The sequence below is a fragment of the Chiloscyllium punctatum genome, chromosome 32 (assembly GCF_047496795.1).
Source record: "Chiloscyllium punctatum isolate Juve2018m chromosome 32, sChiPun1.3, whole genome shotgun sequence".
Lineage (NCBI taxonomy): Eukaryota > Metazoa > Chordata > Chondrichthyes > Orectolobiformes > Hemiscylliidae > Chiloscyllium > Chiloscyllium punctatum.
In genome coordinates, this window is record NC_092770.1 from 42,338,636 (window position 1) to 42,354,729 (window position 16,094).

At 40.6% G+C, this 16,094-nt stretch overlaps 1 protein-coding gene across 2 annotated transcripts in view; it reads right to left on the bottom strand.

Moving 5' to 3' along the window:
• Positions 1 to 16,094, bottom strand: part of LOC140458103 (synapsin-3-like) — a 268,932-nt gene that overhangs the window by 115,558 nt on the left and 137,280 nt on the right. For both annotated transcript variants that reach the window (XM_072552177.1, XM_072552178.1), the window contains exons 5-6: positions 10,417 to 10,573; positions 447 to 536 (exon numbers count right to left, since the gene is read on the bottom strand). In XM_072552177.1, the coding sequence (XP_072408278.1) occupies positions 447 to 536; positions 10,417 to 10,573 (247 nt within the window). The remainder of the gene's footprint in view (positions 1 to 446; positions 537 to 10,416; positions 10,574 to 16,094) is intronic.

Consider the following 16,094-nt stretch of genomic DNA (forward strand, 5'->3'; position numbering starts at 1 on the left):
GTTGGGAGCTGGGGGTGGGGGGGGGGGTGGGGAGGAAGTGATGGTATTGGGATTAAATGTAGTGAGTCAGTAAAATGGGAACAATACTTTCATAATGGACAAACTGATCTACTGAACCCATCTGAAACCTCCTCGCAATAACAACCAAAGGAAAAGTGAAATTTTATTTGTGATTTAAAGATAGTTAAATGCTGAAGTAAACAAAAAGTGATCATGGGTACGCTTTGAAATGACTGAGAAAAGCCTAGATTTAGATTAAACTGAAAGCATGTGGGTTTTAGACGTATAAAATCCTGTAGAAAATCACTCATTGTTCAGAGTATTCTGAATGAAAACTAAAAAAAGAAAGCTTTGCTAATCTTTCTCTCCATCAGTCAAAAAGTACAAACATCAGACAGTCATACCGCCATTTAAAAGTCTGAAGAGACAGTTTGGGTGATACTCACCATTTCTCTGTGGTTGGGGAAGAATGTCTGCTCGATAAGTGGGAACTTGGCTGGAGTCAGGGTTTGGGAGATCTTTATCAGCTGTGAAAACTGTAAGAGAAAAGCATCTATAAACAAACTTGTTCTCATACCCATTGCTTCTTTGCTGCAGCTATGCTACATCCTGAAAGGAGCCTGTCCTCTCTGATTTGCCAGTCTTGCTTAAAGGTAGGTACGGTCATGTGAAATGTTGGAACAAGATGCCCTAAAGACTTAACAACAGGATCTAGCCTGGCCACTGAGGGAGAGGTGCAAAGTGCAGACCAAGCAGAAACGGAACATTATCTCTTGGTCTCACTTACCCTTGTTCTTGGGGTGGTGGGAACCGGTCAGTTTTGGGCAACACGAGATGTTCATCGGTAAGAACCCTGAAAATAGACTGACTGCCTCGCAAAGAGTTGGAGATAAATAAAATGTGGATGTGTCAGTGTTAGTTCAGAAACAACCTGCCTCTTCTAGAGCAATTAGTTTATACAGTGACAGACCTTATAATTAATACATCATCACATCAATTAAAACCATCAATAAGGAATGACATTATATGTGGTAGTGACACAGATTTACAATCTGCAGCCATCAGGGGTTTTCAAAGTGTCACAAGGCTCTTGTGTAGAGGAAACAGCCATTGAGGTTTTGTAACATTAGGAAAGGAACAATACAAAGGCCAGCTGGAAGTTCTCACCATTGAAGTTCTGTTGACTAACTTAATAATACTGATGTCTTACCCAGGTTTCCCAGAAGTCTAGAAGGCCAAAGGGCCCAGGATCTCTCAGTCAGCCTTAGGAAGGCTGCTGCTGGATGTAAATGAGGGAAAAGAGGCCCACTTTCACACTGACCACAGTCAGGCTCCAGGAATGGTACAATCATGGCTAACTGTCTGTAGTATAGTAGGAGGAGCCTTTTGATTGACTGGCAGTACCCAATGACAGATTATTTTACCACTTAACCCCACAAAGAACCATTTTCCTTTGATTTTCACACATCACAATTTGTTGAAAGCACATGCAGTTTGTTGGCTGAAGCTCTGGAACTGAGCATGTGCCACACAGCCACATGTTTACCTCCTATCTGACTGAAGGCATTTGTTGTACAGTGGTTTCCCTCATCACAATCTGCCCGTCTCTCCTGCAGTGCTAAAAACGCAAGCTAACCCACAGGGGTTGACACCTTGTAACTGAGTATTCATGACCCTAGTGCACTAATAAAACAATACAAGCCAGAGAGGGTCGTAGCAGCCTGTAATAAGCACCAAATTCAATGAATGCTAAGAGCAAGCCAAGAGCCCAAAGATATCTGTGCCTGCGTCAGCACAAAACATACTGTTTATATGTAGGAGATGTCTGGCTGTCCTCGTGTGCAAAACAATCTGGTAGAAGCTGGCAAGTCATGTGCATTAATCAGCTCACAGTGAGTATTGAAAGCTTGAACATTGGGGGCTGCGTTGGGTAGGAAGAATGATCTGGTGAACCGGATTACATTCCAAAGCCAAGAAACACAGATGAAAATGTGAGGAGGATTGTGGACATGGAGAATGGACATGGAGGAGTTAGCATAGTGGTTTAGTAGTTACTGCTGCTGCCCCACAGCACCAGGGTCCTGAGTTCAATTCCAGCCTTGTGTGACTGTCTGTGTAGAGTGTGCACATTCTCCCAGTGTCTGCATAGCTTACCTCTGGCTGGTCCGGTTTCCTCCCACTATTGAAAGATGTTTAGGTTATGTGGATTGGCCATGCTAAATTGTCCCATTGTGTCTAGTGATGTGCAAACTAGGTGGATTAATCATGATAAATGCGAGGTTATGGCAATAGGGTGTGGGTGGAGTACTCATCAGAGGGTCAGTGCTGATTTGATGGGCTGATTGGCCTCTATCTGCACTATAAGGATTCAATAAAGAAAATGCAGGGACATTGTTGTGAAGAAGAAGTTGCGTGTTAGCTGGGACAAGTAATCAAAGAGCTGCTACTGCCAATTCCTGCTGTCATGGTATGACCTTCTCCCAGTTGAACATTTAGCTTTTTAAAGGCAGCTTCTGCTGATTGGTGAAGATAACATTGAGAGCGATTGGCATTACCAATCTCCAGACCATGTGTCAATGCCTCCTATTCAATTAGCTTGCATTTTTAGAACTGCAGGAGTGACAGGCTATAATCCAGGGTAACTTACCTCCTCAATTATTATTTTACATCTATTTTGTCTTCTCCCTATACGTGGCCTTTAAGTTATTGCAAAGTATCAATACAGAAAGCACATTAAAGGCTGGTGCACAATGAAAGATTGGCTGGTCTCCAGGGATGCCTCACAGTGGGGAAACAAAAAAGTTTCCAATCTTAATAAAGAAATTCTATAAATATTTGGATATTGTTCCAGGAAAAAGAAACACTTCGATAGCAAAAATTATAAATAAATTCACCCATATCCTTTCATTATTTAATGATAACACCCATTCATCACAGCAGCCAGCATTTCCTACTTCAATATTCCGGATACACACTGGGGGCACAAGTTAGAAAACTGGGCATCAGCAATTGCTTTCTACCACAATGGGTGCTCACAGGTCCCGCTGAGGAAGCATCACAATCGGGAATCCTGGTGGTGATCGTATTTTCTGTTTTGTTCTTCTTTTATTGATGAGGCATCAATCTCTGACTAAGGTGCAATGGGTTCTCACATTTATATTTGAGAATGGTAGTTGGGAATGTAGTTGGCGCAGAACGGAATGTCCTTGATCATAGTTAACAGTAGTGTAGACACAATATATGCAGATGTCTACACACAGAAATACAAACTAAATGTTAATGAAGCAATTGCTGCATACTCAAAGGCTCCTAGATACTAATCCTGGCCAACATACAAGAACACTAAATTAAAAGGAATGAAAAAGAATGAAAGTAACTTAAAAATAAATGAATTGCTTTGGTTTGTTATTACTTTCTTAAATTTTCCAGTTTGAAATGAGTAGGATTAAGCAGCTGGCTCAACTGGTCACAAATCCTCTGTCAGCAACACTCATCTTAAAAGCTTTGGACATATAGCAGTTACTTTGAAGTGACTTCATTGGAGTTGTAACATAAGCATTGCCTCAGGTGCCAGCAGAGAAGTTAAGGGCCTGGTTTATGCTACTCATAATATTAAAAGCCTATCTTTTTTTAAATTAAGTTCAGCTGAGACTGATGGGATAATAGTCTTCCCCATCTGCTGACTGTAAAAGAACCATGCGGAAAGAGTCTGCAATGCTGCAACCCATTTGTATGGCTCCATGCAGCAAAAATAAACTATCGACAATTCTCCACATTGACAGTTTAACTGGAAGAAGCTACAACAAAAAGATGGTTTTGGAAATGAAGTATCAAACTGGATTGAATCAATTCTTAAGCCTTGTACTTGTATATGAGCTGAGAAGCAGACAGGCCACATGATAATGGACAGTGATCAATTGTTGCTCGGATAAAATCAGAAAATATTATCGACCTGAGAGACATCATTCAGCCAATGCTTTGAACAGACTTTGTTCACCTCCACTCTTTCCCAATTCCTGCAATTATTTACCTTTTCAAGTCTGCATCCCACTCTGTTTTGTAAATTAATGCTGAATCTGCATTAACCATATGTTAACAACTCACTGTTTAAACCTATGCTTTTTAAGATTATTGTTTCAAAAAAAGGTCTGCCTCCAAGTTTGAAGAAAAGGAAGGTGAAATAATTCTTTTGATTTATTTTCTCAGTTCTAATTCCATCCCTAACTGGTTAGTAATTCTCTCAATTTGCTTTTATCTCCCTCTTTCTCGGTCTGTTTTGTTCAGAGATTGGATAAGCAACTTGCTCCTGGGCCTCTCAATTCACCTTAACCTGCGAAAATACAATAGGGCAATAGCATGGGTAGCAGCAACCTTACAGTTGCTGATTTCATCTAGGTCAACAATACCCTCTACCTCAGTCGCAACCTGAAGTCCGGAAGTGCCAGATGCTCCTGATTATGAAAAGGGAAGATCATAGGTTGGACGAAACTAGCAATGTGCAGCATGAAGAGTCTGACAGGAAATCTAGCAGTGGAGTCCTGCAGTAGGAACACAGAATGCCTCTTATGACTTTTGCAACTCCCGAGGCAAGGATAAACATTGCCTTTTCAAATTGAGCACATTTATTTGGGATTTAAACCATGCTGTCCCACTAAAGTTTTAAGGATTTCAGGGTTAAAAAGTCATTCAGCAGCAACAGGCAAAATAGAACGAAAATTGTTTACTTTAGATTGAGGTTAAGATTGCATTCTGTCAGGCATTTCTAATTAAACTCTCTGAAAGGCCATGTTCTCAAGATCCTGGGTGCTGCTCATGCATAACTAATCTACTATTGACTGAAAATATTGCAGGAATCTGTGGGCGATTTAAAACCATCTCTACAGGAAATAACGGGCACAAGTCACCCCATTCTCCATTTGTTTCTTGCATAAGTACCATGAACAGGTTGGAATACAGGTGCTGATGTACCACATTAAGCCATCACAGGTATTTATTCAACATTTTATTCAAAAGAAAAACTCAAATTTCTATGGCATTGTGCATAAGCTCAGCAGTTCCCAATGCATTTCACAGTCAATGAATCATTTTGAAGTACAGTCACTGTTGTAATGTAGGGAAAGACAAGAGCCTAATTGCACACAAGGTCCTACAACCAGCAATAAGATTAGTTACTGAATAATTTGTTACAGGCTTAGCAGCTACTTCTTGATTCTTTCGGCAAGCATTGCCTTGCATACAGGTAGTTCTTCCAGAACGCGATGGTTGTGTTCTTGTGCAACACCGCATTATAGAAAAATCACCTTTTAGAAACAGTGCTTAAAGGGTTACAGCCAACACACATTTTTAAAATTTGTGCTTTAGAAACAGTGTTCCCAATTTGCCAATTACTTCACAGCGAATTTATGTTAATGAAACCCATGTTATAGCAGAACGACCTGTATCACATTTAATAAGCCACTCTGCTAAAGCCACTGTTCTGTGTTACCACATCCAATTTTTTCTAAAAACAAACATGCAAGTTATTGCAGTTTTGAGCCAAGTTGAAATTCCATAAATAGAAAAAAGTTCCGTCTGACATTTTAACTTTGCATACTCTGGAATGAATTCCATTTTTACTTCATCTGAACACATTTACTGAGTTTCTGTTTAAAATAATTTTGCTTTTCATTTGAAAGTATTTAAAATTTCAGAACAAAAGCTGGATTTAACATTTGCAGCTAGGCTGATCCTTGTACTGTCTCCTCTCTAATTCTTGGGTGGGGTCATCCTCAGAGCTGAGTTTACAGAGATTTGGATAGTGCAAGGGTTAGCATACCAACGTTTCACCTCTGGGATTCAGATGTAAAAGAAGGCCAGATTTTTAAAAAAACTCTCCCTGAAGTCACATTATTCCCTGCAGCTGGTGAAATTTAACTTTAATCAATTAATGCATTGGGAATTAAAAGCTAGCCTGGTAATGGTGACCATGAAACTATAAGATTGTTGTAAAAACGATAAGGTTGTTGCCCTGTGAGACTGCTGGAATTCCTCAGTGATAATGCTATACGCATAACTATTTTCAGCCTCATCAAGCACCTTCCCTCTATTATAAGATCAACATTGAGGATGTTTGCTGATGATTACACAATCTTTCACAAATACAGAGCAGTTCATGTCCATATACTGCAAGCTCTGAACAATATTCAGGTAAGTAGATTGCACACCAAGTATGTGTCAGTCAATGGTCATTGTCACATCTCACTGAGATAGTGCATCAGGTAATCACTGCAGCATTTTTAGGTTCACATTCCTTAAAAACCATTTCAGTTCATTAAATATCTCAGATATAACTATCAGATAATGGAAATTAAAAGTCCATTTTAACCTCTCATAACACCTCCCTACCCTGAAGTACAAATGCAAACAATATTTCTCTTCTTCTGCTGAGTGTTCCATTATAAGGGCAAGTTGAAATAATCCAAAAACCAGTTAGATACACACAGATATTCTGCATTCACTTTCTTCCCCCTAACCAAGGGTCAATACCTACTTTGGGAATAGCAGCTGAACTTACTGCCTGGCCTAAGCCATCCTTCCAAGTTTTGGCCCTTTACTGCCCATGTTTATAAGCAGGTGCTGAATTGAAGTATTTTTACAAATGTCATCTCTAGAAGATTAGTGGGTGGAAGTCAAAGGTTTGCATTTGCACCTCATTCTAATTTAACTCTACAACAGCCTGATCTGACTGGTTGAGGTTTGAGATTTGGTCCTGTGCTTTGGTGGATAACAGATCACAGATGTGTTTCTCCTGCACTTTCTAGTTCTGTTTGTTTCAGATCTTCAGCATCCACTGTTCTTTGTTTTACAGAAGTGATCATCGATTGCTTTAAACAACCAGAATGAGAAATCAGCATCCACCAAAACATTGGATGCTAGCGAGAAGAATAAAAGATTTTCGATTGGAAGCAATTCTTGCTCCATGGCCTCTCTGCTGCTTCCTACTTGGGACTATTCCCACTGTTTTCAGGCCTGCAACATGTTCACTCTCTAAATCAACTTTAACTGGGGGCACCTCTACATCTTTCCCATAAGCCTTTTATCAGAACACTGGAATTTAATTTGCTTCCAACAGAAAATCAGGTCTGGCAGCATCTGTGAAGAGAAAACATAGTTAAATCACTATTCCTTTGGAAACAAACTGCTGACAGTTATCCTAGTCAACAGTTGTACTTGAGCAGACACTGATCACCTTTAATCTTACAGACAATGGTTTGCAGTCTGCACTAAACAGAAAATGAATATTGCCTGGTTTTAATATCTTAACGTAAAAAGGATAATTTCAGTAAATTTTCTTTCTTTCACATTGGCTTCATGAAGTTTGCCTCAATATGTGGTCAGGTGATCACTGCAGCCACTTATGCCCAAGTTTCTTCATTTTTAAAAAGCATCTTAGCTTTCAGAGGTCTCCAATATTCATTCCATTGGATGACGGAAGGTAAGAGTTCAAATTTATCACCACCATTAGTATTTCACCTCTCGATTCTCAAAGCTTACTAACCGAGTCAGGAGTGTGAGGGGATACTCTCCACTTGCCTGGGTATGAGCAGCTTCACAAACACCAACAAGCTCAAACTCAACCAGGATATAGTAGTTGCCTTGACTGCCTTCAATGTTCACTCACTGCACCAAAAGATGCAAAGAGGCAGCAGTGTGTACCATCTACAACATGCGTGTAGTATTTCACCAACAGTCCTCTGATACGACTTTCCAAAAGCTATAAACCCTATCACCTGGAAGGACAAAAGCAACAGATGCACAAGAACAGCACCATCTGCAAGATTGCCACCAAGCCACACACCATTCGGACGTGGAAATATACTGTTACTCTTTCAATGTCACTGGGTCAAAAACTCTACCTAACAGCACTGTGGGTGTATCTACACCACACAGACTGCAGGACCAAGGCAGCAGCTCACCACCACTTTCTCAAGGGCGATTAGAGACAAGTAACAAATATTGGCTAGTAATCATGCTGACATCCCATTCGTGAATACAAAAATGTATTTAGTTCTTGGTCTCTGATGACCTGCCTGTTCTTTGCATTGTTGTTGCATTTTTACTTGACCTCAATTCCTTTCTAATTCCCATTCATTTATGCCAGTTTTCCAGGACTAATGTGATTCATTTTAAGAGCTTACTATGCCAGGCTATTTGTCGTACAATGTATACTTTTTAAAAAAGAAAATACAAATTGTTGGCTTCTTAGCTTCGTGCTAGGAAACTGGCTTTAAAAAGAATCCAGCAGACAGAGCCTGAAAAGGCAAGGAAGTGTGTGGAGACAGTAGTAAAACTGGAAAGGGCTGACAGAGGGAATGGGAAAATGTATGAAGCAGAATGAAGTATTTGCGAGTTGTTGAGTTTATATGAGAGAGAAGCAGAGGGCAATGCAATGGTGAGATTGTGGGAGTTAATGGGAGAAATGAAGAGACACAGGCTGGGGAAGAGAGGGTGGAAGGGAGGGGTTGAGACAGAGGAGTAGGAGAGGATGTGGAAAATGAAGATGGTGAGAAAGAAAAATAGAATTTCTTAGTGTCGATCAAAGGAACAGATCAACAGTGAACAATGATAGAAAGAAACTGCATTTGATCAAATCATTCAGCTTAAGAATATTTGTGGAAATAAGGCTTGTGTACAGCACTGTCTTCCTAGTTCACTAGCATCAATCATTTCCATAAGTTGTCAGAGTTTGTTACATTTCTAAACGCGATACAAATGTTATTTGTATGTGCTGTGACTGTTGAGTAATTATGTTGCCAAGGGACTACTTTGTTTTTGACATTCCCCACGCAGGCTCTTGGAAACGTCCCCAGTGGATTTAGGCACTGAAGCCGTGGTCATCTCCTTGTGAGAAAGTGCAACTAAAATGAAGTTAAGGCCCTTGGGCCCCCTAATGGCCTGTCACTGAGGCTGAGCACTAAAGACAGGGGCGACAGAGTGTGCTGGACTAAGCACAAAAAAAAAGGTATTTTTTGATACTAAATTAATGAGACAGTGAACATGTATCATTCAACTATTTCAAACATGCTGATTTTAACTACAACTACCTGACAGTAACAGGGTGAAAGAGTGGATAAAATCAGGGGGAAAAAAAATCAACACAGTGTTCTTTTTGGAAGCTCACCAACTTCAATTTTAAACTTGTGCTGTCTGAGACCATGAACATAACCTGAAAGAAGGGAGCACCACATGAATAAAATCAAACAGGGGTCCCTGATATAATTTCAGTCTTAATTTTATTTGCTGTGTGATTGTATCTTTTTCAAAAGTTCAGAAGAAGTTGCAAGTAAGAGCGAGGGTCCCCTGATAAGCCCCTGGCCTTAGTCTGACAATTCTGAACAGATCAACTGATTTCCTGTAGACTACTGGAGCATAACTCCTCCAGCTTGAGGAAGTTCATTATCAGCTGGTCTCACTCCTCTCCCTGGTGGTGTATTCTGTCCTGTTCTGGTGAAAATAGGAGGGAGTGAAAATTAGTGTCTCAGTCAGTGGATCTGCCTAATGTGAGGTCACCAATGTAATTAGAAGGAGAAGGTGTGAAGCATAGCTGTCTGAAGTGTAAGGTGAATAGGAGCCTCGTTAGAAGTTGATGGTTGCACAAAGTTGAGTAAATGAGAGGAGAATGGTACCAGAATTTATTGTGAAGGCAGCAATGAAAAGATGAGTGCGTGTTTGGAATGAGGATGAGAAATGATCAAGTGCATCTTTGTGCTGGGGAAAGAAGGGAAAGAGGTGGATAATAGAAACATTGCCTTGTGTGGTTGAATGAAATGGAGAAATGAAGAGAGTGTTTCTCACCCTCACTGCTCTTGAGAGGTCGTTGCATGGTTTCCTGCGCTGCATCCAAGCCACTATATGGGTGACGCACTGAAACTGACAAAACCTCAGCAGTCTTTCTCAGTGCGTGCTGTACCTGTTACTGTGGGATCCTCCCTCCAATGGCTGAAAGCAATTGCTTCCTCACCCTGATTGCTCCCACCAGGACGTACTCGGGGTGCTACCTGAGTCTCCTTGCAGCAAAGTCAGAGAAAGACAATATAACCCCACTTCAAGAAGCATATCCTCACTTTGGCTGGTGTGCTAGAAATTACACTGACAATGCTATTTTGCTTAGAGTCTTCACTAATTGGGTCAGAAAGCCAACAAAGAAATGTAATCAGTTCCAAAGTCAAAGTACCCTGTGCCTGTTCTGTTGTGCAACCGATGAGTTGGAAGCTCACCCACCCAAAATTACAACGGGGACCAAGGATGATGAACCCACAGAGGGCCGATTCACTGCAACGGACATACAACAAGGTGAATTGGAATGCTGTTGTAAAATGCTTCTCAGACTATGTAAACAGAAATGTCTGCACAGCAGATGCTAGTAGCTAAACTCACCATCCAAGGCTTATTGCAGAAATTATAGATGGATTGAAGAGAATTCAGTGAAGGCACTCTGCCATACTGGAAGCCAATGATGAGATTACGGTAGTCCTCACCATGAGCCATGTTATACACATGCTGGCGAATAACAACAAAGTCTGGTTTGAATGACCTGCAACAAGATCAGAAAGAAACTTGATTGGTGAGATTCACATATAAAACTAAAGCACAATATTTTTCCTTTTGACAGGAAGGGATTTATGCAGAAGCAATAGAATAATGACTGCTGAAAAAAGTCACGTCACCACCAAAGCTTTTGGCGAGCAGAGAATTAACTGGAAGGTAATACTGTTGGACAGCAGCAGACAACAGGAACTATGCAGACCAAATCATGTTATTCAAATCCCATGGTTGATTTGCAGACAACTTCCTCTCAGTTATGTACCATCTGACATTAAAGAAGAATTGGTCAATGTCTTCCTAAGGGTTTGAACATAAGAATGCAACATGAGAAATAAGAGCAGGAGGAGACCATCCAGCCCCCTTGAGCCCACTCTCTGGTTCAATATGATCAGGGTTCATCTTCCACTTCAACTCCACTCTCTTGCCCACACCCCGTAAGCGTCAATTCCCTGACAGATCAAAAGTCTATCAATCTAAAATATCCTCAACAATACAGCATCCACGGCTCTGTAACGCAGACAATTACTAAGATTCACAAGCATCTGAGTGAAGACATTTCTCACCTCAGTCCTGAATGACTGATCCCATATCCTGAGACTGTGTCCCTGTATTTTAAATGACCTAGCCAAGGGAAAGGACCTCTCACAACGTAACCTGCCAAGCCTATTCACAATCTTGAATGCTTCAGTAAGATCACTTCTTAATCTTATGAAGAATGGGACTGCTCTTGTAAAACTCAAAACTCCAGAGAACATAAATCTAATTTACTCAGGTAAAAACAAGGACTGCAGATGCTGGAAACCAGATTCTAGATTAGAGTGGTGCTGGAAAAGCACAGCAGCTCAGGCAGCATCAGAGGAGCAGGAAAATCGACGTTTCAGGCAAAAGCCCTTCATCAGGAATAGAACTCTATTTCTGATGAAGGACTTTTGCCTGAAACGTCGATTTTCCTGCTCCTAGGATGCGGCCTGAATTGCTGTGCTTTTCCAGCACCACTCTAATCTAGAATCTAATTTACTCAGCCTGTCTTCAAAAGACAATGATCTTGTCCCTGAAACCTTTCTGTAATCCTTCGAAAGCACAGAAATCTTCCTTTAGAACAGGAAACCAAAACTGCACTGTAATGCATTTGGAGACAGGCTGATGACATAAATATTTAAAAACAAACAGGTTCAGATCTAGACTTATTAATAAAGGGACATTTTAAAATTGGTAAGTATCGGGAACTCTTGTCCCCTCAGGACTGGAGCTGGAGTTTTATCATTTGAATTTGGAGTTGGAGTACATTACTAAGATGTAGAATTCATGGGCGGCACGGTGGCACAGTGGTTAGCACTGCTGCCTCACAGCGCCAGAGACCCGGGTTCAATTCCCGCCTCAGGCGACTGACTGTGTGGAGTTTGCACGTTCTCCCCGTGTCTGCGTGGGTTTCCTCCGGGTGCTCCGGTTTCCTCCCACAGTCACAAAGATGTGCAGGTCAGGTGAATTGGCCATGCTAAATTGCCCGTAGTGTTAGGTAAGGGGTAGATGTAGATGTAGGGGTAGGGGTATGGGTGGGTTACGCTTCGGCGGGGCGGTGTGGACTTGTTGGGCTGAAGGGCCTGTTTCCACACTGTAAGTAATCTAATCTAATCTAATCTAAAGTCTCAGTTATTTGGCAAGTTAGGGGATTTGTTGAAAGTAAAGATATTTTTAAAAAGGAGATAAGAAAGACATTTGTAATTAATAAGATACAGCTACTATATCTAACAAAAACTGCAAAGTGGACTTCATCAGCTGAATGACTTATTCTTGTTCCAGTGTTTTTCTGAATGGTCTAGTCTCCTGAATGTTCTATGTAATATATTTCTATTACGTCTGGACTTCCCTTGTTCCTACTTTAAGCCATAGATTTGCTATGCACAATGACTTAATGCACAGAATTATCAATCCAGTGAAACATCCATGTGAAAAAGTAAAGGCAGCACTGATGTGGAACTGAGGGGCTCTTTCATCCTACTACAAGAACCTTGTTTGGGGCATGCAAAGGAAACTCCCTTTAAAAATTGTAAATGTTACCAGAGCTGTGGTTACAGGCTGTCTAGAAGCTACTAATTTGTGGAAGATTCTGTATAGCAACTTGTTAGTTCACTCCAGCCATGCAAGGGAGGAGGATTGTGGGGCTAAAAATACTGAAATGGGTCTATACCACGGTGAGTTTCTTTCCTTCAAACAAAATCACCCCAAATTTTTCAGTGCAAGAGAATGGAATGATATGACAAGTGGAGCCTAGAATTTTGAACAAAACCAGTAAAGTCTCATTAATTCATCACACATCAAGAATTTCCAATGGGAGAGGGTAGGCACTGTGTGCATCCACCTCCTTTCATATCATCATTATCGAACGAGAGAGGATAATGAGATTATGTCACCCATTAGATATCCAGAGGTGTTGTCCTTACATCAGCCAAATTTAAGTACACTTGCAAGAAGCTGAAACTAGGGCCTAATGTCAGTTTGCTACAGTCAAACCTGCGAGGAAATAACAGAAACACGCAAAAATCATACATATCACAGATATATTGTAATGGGGAGTTTTAATTACTCAGTATGGACTGGGATAGTGCTAGTGGAAGGGGCAATCCTTTCTATGTTTCTTATATGCTTTTTCACCTCTTTTCAAAATGTTCTATATTCAGCTTGGTTCTCATTTGTACTTTCTATCTGATACCAGTCAGAAGTGCACTTTCTCAGCACTTTCTCAACAGTATGCTCGCGACTCCTGGTGATTGAAGCGGCAGAAAAGCTCCTCCCAGCAACTGGAAATGATGACAGGAGCAAAAGGCTATACGCTATGGCTAGGCCCAGGCACCTGAGCATTCCATACACCTTTATTGTGATGGGACTTTAAGATCTTCATTTAGATCTGAATGTTTTTTTCCCTTTTGGCTCAGTTTCTTCAATTTCTGCTGTTTATTTTAAATTCTGGTTTTGTAACCAAGATGGCAATAGGAGAATGGCGACTTTGTACACTTTTCACTGTACTCCTGCACTCCTGTACTTTAGCACATGATAATTTATCATCTTTAACTTAATTTCTGTCTCCTTTGTCATCCACAAAGCTCTGGATTTGTTTTCACTAACTTTCTCTTTGAAGTGAATTATTCTTAATTGTGCCCAATCTATTTCCTTTGAGGATAGCCCATTGCACATCTCCTGTTTCTCCAACCAGCCAAGCTTTCAGTCTATCCAGTCCTGCCTCATTGAAGTCAATTCTCTGATTATTCTAACTCTACTTTGCTCTTTGTCATTTTCCATCAGCATCCTAAACTTATGATACAATGCTCGCTGTCCCCTTAATATTCCTCCACTGTCACTTGATCCTTTGGCGTGACTCTGTTCCAAGAAGCAGATCTTGCAATGACTCCTTTCTTGTTAGACTGGATGCATGTTGCTGTCGGAAATTCTCCTGAACACAATCGAAGAGTGCATGTCTCATGCTGTTCCTTATACTACCCACTTTCCCAACCTATATTCAGTAATTAGAGCTAACCATTCTATCACTATGATGTTTGCATCGTCTATAATTTCCTTGCAATTTCTTCCTTTATATCCTTCCCACTCGTGGGTGGTGAATAGATTCCACCAAGCAATGTCATCATGAAAAAGAGTGGTAGCAGACAAAGGGAAATTCTAAAGGATTCCATATGCACATCAATAGTAAAAGTGTGACAGAAGGAGGAATAGGGCCAATAGGGGACCAAAAAGGGGATTTTCACAAGAGGAAAGAGGCAATACAAAAGATGAATAATGTGCATCTATTTTACCTATGAGGCAGATACTGTCCAGGGCATAGCTACAGGGGAGGAACTCCAGTCACACAAAGGGTTCAAAACAGATGGGTTTTGGATAAGCTGTCAGTACTTAAAGTCGATAAGACACCAGAACCAGATGGGAAGTATCCAAGGATATTAAAATAAAAGTTATAACAGCAATTGCAAAGGCAATAGTCTTTCAATCTTCCCTAGGGGTGATGACAGTGGACTGGGGAATTGCAAATGGAATATCTTTTTCAAAAATGGCAGTAAGAATAAGCCCAGCCATTACAGACAATTCAGCTTAACTTTGATGGTCTAGAAACAATTATTCAAGATAGGATTAATAGCCACACGGAAAATATGGACTGATTCAGAAGAACTATCAAATTAACGAAATATCATGTTTAACTAAGTCAAAGTTCTTTGAAGAGGTAACAGATGGTTGATGAATGTGATGTTGTTGATGTGGGATGAAAGATATTTGATAGAAAATTGGTTGAGTCATATGAAACAGAATGTAATGGTGAATGCATATTTTTCAGGTTGAAACAAGTGGACTTCCCTTGGGGTCAGTATTGGGACATTTGCTTTCCTAATATTTAAAAATGATTTCAGTCTTAGATTACAGGAGCCACTTTCAAAGTTTGCAGATGATACAAAACTTGGGAGAATTGTACACTTTGAGGAGAAGTAGGATTTGAAAAGGACATTGACATATTGGAAGCATGGGTGGGTAGATGAAGTTCAATACAGAGATGTTTGAGGTAATGCACTTTGAAACAAAGGACAAGAAGTGACAATGTAAAACAAAGGGTATTATTCTAAAGGGTGTGAAGGAGCTGAGAGCTGGGTTTATATCAGTATGAATCATTTAAAAATTGCAGGATAAAAGGAGAGCACAGTCAACAAATCGTACAGTATTACAGACTTAATTAATAAGTGCATAGAGTGCAAGAGCAGGGAGATTATGTGGAACTTGTACAGGACGCTAATTAAAGCTCACTTAGAGTACTGTGCACCACACTTTATAAAAGATGTAAATGCATAAAGGAAGTGCAGAGGAGGTTTATGAAATTGGTTCCAGAGACAAGGAGCTTCAGTGATGAGAATAAATGAGAAAGGTTGAGACTCTTTTCCTTGGAGAACAGAAAGCTAAGAGAGTTCTGTTAGAAGTTTTCAAAATGATGATCATCTGGACAGAGCAGTTAATGTGAAACTATTCCCATTTCTATGATCATTAAAGCTGTGCCATCTGGTTTTTAAAGTGTTTGCAAAAGAAGTAAATGCAAGGGAAAGAAAATCTTTTTTCCACACAATGAGCAGTTCAGGTCTAGAATGAACAGCCTGGATGCATGGTAGAGGCAGTTTCAATTGAGGCATTCAAGGGGGCATTAAATGAGTATGCAATTAGAAACAGTGTGCGAGGGCTACAGAGAAATGCAGGGGATTAGCATCAAGTCAAAATTTTCAGAGAGCACGTCCAGGCGAGATGGATTGAATCTTATTAAATTGGGAAGCAGGGACAGGGGGCTGAATGGTATCGTCTTGTTCCTACATTGTATGTCTCTATGTAACAGACAAAGGGAACTCAGCATTGCCACGGTGCACGAGAGCACCATGTCAGAGCCGACATGCGTTTGCTGAGTTTTGGATGCCAACTGATCTTCACCCTTGCCCATAGGTCCTGCTTACTCAACAACTGCACCACAGACG